This window comes from Anarrhichthys ocellatus, unplaced genomic scaffold, assembly GCF_004355925.1.
Source record: "Anarrhichthys ocellatus isolate YVR2014 unplaced genomic scaffold, GSC_Weel_1.0 scaffold2065, whole genome shotgun sequence".
Lineage (NCBI taxonomy): Eukaryota > Metazoa > Chordata > Actinopteri > Perciformes > Anarhichadidae > Anarrhichthys > Anarrhichthys ocellatus.
In genome coordinates this window covers 1-7,500 of record NW_022282039.1, presented here as the reverse complement: position 1 = coordinate 7,500, position 7,500 = coordinate 1, and the positions used below count along the sequence as shown (strand labels likewise).

At 44.7% G+C, this 7,500-nt stretch overlaps 1 protein-coding gene across 1 annotated transcript; it reads right to left on the bottom strand.

The window, feature by feature from the left end:
- Nucleotides 1–605: 605 nt before the first annotated feature.
- On the bottom strand, nt 606–6,884 carry LOC116378099 (unconventional myosin-XVIIIb-like; the record flags this gene model as incomplete). The annotated part of the gene is made up of 12 exons (XM_031839915.1): nt 606–791; nt 992–1,129; nt 1,271–1,354; nt 1,448–1,564; nt 2,113–2,226; nt 2,314–2,475; nt 3,166–3,270; nt 5,000–5,110; nt 5,235–5,435; nt 6,086–6,209; nt 6,497–6,651; nt 6,760–6,884. Coding segments are annotated over 12 exons (1,622 nt in total), but the record flags the coding sequence as incomplete, so codon positions are not given.
- Nucleotides 6,885–7,500: the final 616 nt, after the last annotated feature.

The following is a 7,500-nucleotide window of genomic DNA, read 5'->3' as shown; positions in this document are numbered from 1 at the left end:
GTGATGTTTTCTAATGTTCCAGATAATACACCAGCTGTTGTTTTTGAGAACAGAGACGTGAGGCGTACTTTCACTGCTTCGCCTGGAGGAAGTGTTCCTCATGGGCTGTTTAAAGAAGGTCGTCTCCCAGCTTGCATGAGAGTGATGTGGGTTCATATTCAGCAGCGCTGGTGATCGGTCTGCAGGAGCGCCAAAGAAACGTGTCCCCACAAGTATCTCCATCTCTGGGCAAGAGGCTTCTTCATGTGACGGGATTGTTGTTTTTATTTCCTTTTTATTTAAAACATGACAAGAGTGTGACATAAAAGGTCGGACGTAGTCATCGAGACATTGGTTTGTGGACGTTTTGAAGCCTCGAGTTCTGTGATTTCTCCGTCGCCATCTTGTTTTTTGCAACCAGTGAACAGGAAGTGACCATATCTGGACTGAGGAGGAGTGACGAAGAGACGCCGTATACGTCTCTGGTAGAGACCTGTCAATCACCGTGTACAAAGACTATTAGACTGTTGTGAAAAGTTGATGTTTGGGAGAATACGGGCGCACACACTGACAACATTAATGGTAGGATTTTGGTTGCTAGGTAGAAAACAGGTTGAATAGTTTACCAGCTCCATGCGCCTGCGGCTGCTGTCCTGCTCTCCCTGGACCAGCTCCTCCATCTCCAGCCTCATGTCCTGCAGGCGCTGCTGGTAGTAGCGGGCGTTCTCTCGCTCCCGAGCCTCGGCCTGGGCGCTCTGCTCCAGCTCTTCTCCCAGACGGACCACGCTGTCCCTCAAACGCAGCACCAGCACCTGCACAGCATGGAAGTGGGGCGACATTTAGAGACGTCTGAACCCCCCCAAGCAGAGACATGCAGAATAAAACAATGTTTTTGATGAAATGTCACAATTTGAAGCTTCGTTGTGGCTGCTTTTTTGTGGTTTTGAGGGTTTTAGTTTCTCTTTAAATAAAGCCCCATGTTGTTATGTGTTGAAGGGGGGGGGGGGCTCACCTCAAACCTCTTGACTTGCCCTCTCTGAAACTCCAGTTTATTTTCCAGGTCACACACACGCGCCTCCTGTTTGCTGACGATGCTGCGCCCCACGGTGGACGCCTCCAGGAACTGCACCCTCGACACGCTCTGTTGGAGCTGCATCACGAGTGGGCGGGGGGGGGGGGGAAACAACAGTTAGAGAGCAAATATTAATGTATTGATGCATGAGTGAATGTGGAAGCCAGTGCAACATTAAGACCTGTAACAAGGAGGTTTAATGATCCATATAAAGCTCACCTCCTCCTGCAGAGACTGCCTCTGCTTCTTCACCTCCTCCAGCTCAGCTTGCAGCTCTCTGATCTGCGTGATGTCACTGGACGACTAAACACAGAGGAAGAGCGAGACATTTGTATCGGGGATATAAAAAACAAAGTGATTGAATGAAGGCAGGAAGATAAAAACTGTGAGCAGCACCTGAGCAATGAGCGCCTTGTGCTTCTTCATGAGCTCATTGAGGTCCTCCTGGTCCTCCTCGAGCCTCTTCAGCAGGTCCACCTTCTTGTGCTGCAGCAGGGACAACTGCGCGTCCGCCTGGACGCACAGGTGAGACAGGTCAGGTGGGTTGGGTGTGCATATATTAGTATATACTTGCACATATGCAGCATATTTACAGTAACTCTCTAACTTGTATGTATTAGACGACTGCGCTCCTTCTTAAACATTATCTCAGTTGAATCTACGAGTCAAGAGAATCCACGTAAAATATTCAGGCCACATCTCTCATTCCTCTGTCAGACTAATGAAAGGCATGATGATGTAATTCATCACCCATGCTACTGTTTAAATGTGATGATAACGGCGCCCACTCTCATGGAAGACGTTCATAGAGTTTCACTCTTTTATTCATGTGGAAAACTGACAAACACTTGTGTGAGGAATGAAATAAGAGAGTTGAGAGGAGTTTGAACTTTCTCCCTTTGTCTGTTTCAAGAGTTACAGAAATAATTCAAGGTCCTTCTCACTATGATTTTCATCTAACCGACCTCTGAACCCTTTCTGGAAGCATCTGCATTGGTCCTGTTTCCCCACTCATTGACTCGGGTATATTCCTTTAATCAAACACCTGTCGGCACGCTCACCAAACTCTTCTGCTTGCAGATATTTTCCAGCTCAATCTGAGCGTTCTCCAGCTCCTGAGAGAGAGTCCCCTGAACGCTCTCCGCCTCCAGCCGCCTCGCTTCGCTCTCCTCCAGCTAATTGGCGACATAAAGAGAGCGAGTTAGGTGCATGAATGCACTTCAAACTGGAGTCAGGTGAACGCGTAGGACAGGTGAGCGTACCTGGCAGTGCAGGCGCTCGATCTGCTCCTTGCTGCCGTTGGGGAGGTGCTGCCCCGGGTTGTCCACGGTGGAGAGCAGCAGCTGGGCGTCGGCCAGCAGGGCGTGAGTCCTCTTCAGGTCTCTCTTCAGCTTCTTCTCCACATCGAAGTCCCTGTGGCCGACCTGCAGGACGACACGCCTCAGACTTAAAGAGACAGTTTGCATGTTTAGAAGTGTGTTTGTATGAGGTTCTTCTCCACAGTCAGTTTCACTGCAGTAGATGGACGAGAGAGAAATAAAAAGGGAAGCCAAGTAGAGCAGCAGCTCCTGTGTCCTGAGAGGTAGAATCAGTGTTTAGTGAATGGAGTCTGGTGTGTTTGTAGAGATCAGAGATAACAGCTTCAGTGTCTGACAGCAAGGTAAAGAGGTGAAAACATTCTAAATATAACGTTCACTTAAACTGACAGAGATTCTTTCAGGAGTCTAGAATACGTCCACAGCAGAACATGGACTGTGGAGAAGAACCTCATACTCTAAAAGAGATTAAGCCTAAAGTAGTTTCATGTCACATTCTTCACTCTGAAAGCCTTGAGAAGACTTGAGCTGTTGGCCCGCTACAGACCAGGTCCTGGCCACTTGTCAGGAGTCCAATTACATCCTGGGAGTGACGGAGACAGAGTGTTAAATTAGCCGCCGCCTCCTTGCAGCATATGCTTGTTTTGTGGAACGGCACCCTCATCAGCTCGAGAACATTAACCCACAACAATGACAACAATGATGTACGACGTGAGAGAGCTCGTCCACTCAGAGCCTGCAGGAATAACAACACAACATGAGGATGTGCAGTGACACAGTGTGTGTGTGTGTGTGTACCTGGTCACACAGAGTTGCTATGAGTCCTTCCAAGTCGTGCTTCTCATGAATCACCATCTGTTTCTCCTCGTACTCTTGCTCCAACTGCATCTCCAACTGCCTCAGCTGCACAAACCGACACCAACAGATAAAATACATCGATGGACGAGTGGTCGGAATGATCTTTTATCGCTCCCGACAGGAAACATTCCCTGCAGCAGGTTGCATAATGATAAGCAGGAAAACAATCATCGTCTGTTGAAGAGCATAAAAACAATAAACCGAGGCCTCCGGACAATCTGCTGCTGAATAAATCAAGCAGAGTTTGGTGGTTTGAAGCTGCTGCCGGAGGGAAGAAACTATATTTACTCAAGTACTTTATACTTCTACTCTGCTACACCTCAGAGACAAATACAGTACTTTTTACTCCACGTCATGTATTTGATATCTGTTATTTTGCAGATTCAGGTTATGAACACAAAATATAATCAACAAATAAATGATGATATATTATTATTTAAAAAGATGAAACTTTATTGAAACCTTGGGGAAATGAACAAGCTAGTTGACAGTATGTAAAGTAGAAAATATAATATAAAATATTCAGAGGAAATCTTCATGTTTGTGAAGCTGGAAACATGAAATGTTTTAACATTAACAGTCAAAGATAACTGTGTACTTAAGTACTTTAGTACACGGATCACTGAACGGGCACAAAGTGTCTAAAATATCAAAATATCCCTCAAAGAGACAAACCAACCAGGAAGAGATTAATAATGACCACAAAGAGACACAAAACAACTACAAAGAGACACAAAACAACTACAAAGAGACACAAAACAACTACAAAGAGACACAAAACAACTACAAAGAGACACAAAACAACTACAAAGGAAACCTGTAGAACGTTTGTGTGACTGCAGAGAAGTGATGTAACTCTCTCTGGTTGCATAATAGAAAAATCATTCTGTGAAAAGAATTTGTTTCCTTCTTTCATTCGAGGAAGAACTTTGAAAAAGATCCATCTGCACACAAACAGCACAACACTGCTCCATTCAGTGCTCTATCGACAACTCCTGCTTTTGAGTTCAGTGACGGTGCAGAATTCCTGCTGAACATGATTTTATTCTCTTGTGATGTTCGGAGAATGTTTCAGGTTATTGTGAACACGTATGTGAAGCCTGCAGAGGTCTCAATACTGACGGTGAAAAGTTCAAACTCACGTCCTCGGTTGGAGTTTGAATTATAACAAATCTCCACTTTGTTGCTTCAGGGTCCATTAGTAAGAAACGGATAGCTCTGACTTTATTCAGTTTAGTTTATTGTGCACTCAAGAGAATATCAATAACACTGGAGGTTATTTATTTGAGTAATTCATTAACTTTCTGTATATTTACAATAAAACCAGATTTAAGGTGCAATGTTATTGAATTGTGGCGTGATAAGTACATGTACTCACTGAATAAATGTAACTTGTAATAACACCACCACAATTCTTTTGTAATAAACTAGTATACGCTGGAGTTTGGCAGCAGACAAACTGTAGAACTGTGAACAGTACAGTCAAAACCTCCAAATGATTAAATATACATTACAATTATTAAACTATTGAAAAGAAAAGCATCAAATCTTCACATTTATCAGACTGGAACCAAAAGATATTTGGATTTTTTTTGCATTAACAATAATTAATTTTCTGATCAGTTTTGTGTGCAAGAAATGTGTATTTAAGCTGTCGGATAAATGTAGAAAGTAGAAAGTGACATGAGAGGACAGTACTGAAGGACAAGTACCTCACATTTGTACTTGAGTGAATGCACTGCCTCTGTTGGGCCTTGAGATGTGAATGACGTACCCGTCTCTGAGAGGACTTGTGCACGTCCTCCAACTCCTCTTCTTTGTCCTCCAACTCTTTCTGGTGCATCTGCTTCATCCTCTCCATCTCCATCTCAAAGCGCATGTGGACCTATGAGAGAGAAGAAGAAGAAGAAGAGGAAGAAGTGGAAGAAGAGGAGGAGGAGGAGCGAGAGATGAGCGACGGCAGCGAGTCAAAACTCAATATTTGAATGCGTCTTCGCTGTGTGAAGCACCTGTTGCTGCTGCTGTATTTTGGCGGTGAGCTCGGAGACTTCCTGCGCCCTCTCGCCGCTCTGACCCTCCAGGAGGCGGAGCTGCTTCTTGAGGTCGGGCAGCGAATCGGAGGCGAGGTCGACCGGCAGGCTGAGGTCACGGATCTGAGCGCACAGCTCGTCCTTCTGCTTCTGCAGACGGTCCACCTCCGCCTGGCTCTCCTGCACACACACACACACACACACACACACACACACACACCACTTTTACTTTAGGTACTTTAAGTATGTTCTGATGCTAATAATGGTGTACTTTTACTCCAGTAAATGCAGAACTTTAAACTTTTACTTCAACATCAGACTATCTGAGAGTGAGTATTGTGTGTTTTGTTTTGTTTCTTTCATCTTAATGTTTATGATTTACTCTTCCTTGAATCTGACATTATTGTGCATTAATATCCTGTATATTTCATCACTGCCGTTCTGTTTTCATCTTGTTTCTGCAGCGAGACGTCGGCTTTCTTCTGTATTTCATGAAGGATTTAACGACATTAAACTTTTTATTAACATTTACGGTCTGCCATACGTCAAATATAAACGTTGACTCCATGCGTCTCTGACTCCTTAATCTGTGATGTCATTTGCATCTTTTCACTCGTGTGACTGCGCTTCATGAATCACATGTGACATCTGTAATCACTCAATAGAATACGTGCTCTCTTTACCATAAAGAGCACTGTTACATCATCATCTCTGCTTCATGACTCATCAAAACAAACTGAGAATCCGTGACGTTGCTGGTTGTTCATCAGTCAGCTTTTCTTCCTGGTTTTAGTTCACAGGTGAACACACACACACACACACACACACACCTGTAGGTTGCGGCGCAGGCCGTATATCTCAGCTCCCAGGGCTGTGCTTTCCTGACAGGCTTTGTCCTTCTGCTCTCTCTCAGTGTCGGCTTCCTCCAGAGCCTGAGTCAGCTCGCTGTCAAACCTGAGAGAGAAACCGCACAAAGATGCTTTAAAACGCTGCAGAGCTGCTTTCATTCAGCGGGTAAAGAAGTAAACACTTTAATGTCGGAGCTGGTCGAGTGTATGAGTCCGTCTATACACAGCGTTCACATTTTACCTCCAGATGTTTGAGAGGAAAATGTTTCAATCTGCTGATTTCTGATTCAAATGTCCATAACTCGCTCCTTCGTCTCACTAATATCAAGGTTATTGTATAATTGTATATAATGTAAATATAATGTTAAGTGGAGCAGCTGGACACACACACACCTCCTCTGTTTGCGGTCCACCTCGTGCATGCGGCTCTGCAGGCTGTCGGTGAGGACTCGGGCGTCCTGGAGGTCAGAGGTCACACGGCGACAGTGACGCTTCAGTTCCGTCGCACTCCGCCTGGACTGCTCCAGCTGGGCCTGCAGAGCGGCCACCTACACACACACACACACACACACACACACACACACAGAATTACTACCTTCACACATTTAATCTCTCATCAGCGTTGCCGTGCACGTCGTCACAGCGTCCCGCCTCACCTTGGCGTCGAGCTGCTGTCGGCTCTGTCTCTCCGTCTCCAGTCTGTCCTCCGTCTGTTTGAGGCGTCTGCGGACGAATTCGACCTCCGTCTGGCAGCACTCCAGCTGCATGGCCAGCTCGCTCTCTGTGAGGGGAGACGGATGTTTCTGTCATTTAAAAACCTGCTGGCGTTTAATCCGTCTCTTCTTTTAGCTTGAAAACCAGCAGTGGAGGAAGAAGTGTTCAGATCTTTTACTTGAATTAAAGTAGAAATACCAGAGAATAGGAAAAAGTCCTGAATTCAACATGTTGATTCAGTTAAGTGTAGAAGTGCTGTTGAAGATGATTATTTTCCACTAAAGTTGTTTACGTTTGATCAGAACTTCTTTGTTTGTGTAACAATCATTTTGTTAAATCAGCATCTTGATAAGCCACACCTCTCAGGTGGATGTATTGTCAAAGAATCTCACAGAGGAATCAGCCTTTTGTGTAACACGTCCTTGCATGAGGCATATTTCATCATAATTTCTATATTTTCATAATAGCTGAGCTACAATCTGTCCTTGTAACCCTTGGCAACTGCAGAAGTATAATGGCCTGTAGTAGAAATGATCTTTATGTCTCAGCTCTGAACTATGCAAGAGCATTTCTGACAACGTGACGAAAAGAGATCCTGTAAGAAACTTCAAGGCATTATTCTGAGATACTAAGTCATTATTCTGAGATACTAAGTCGTTATTCTGAGATACTAAGTCGTTATT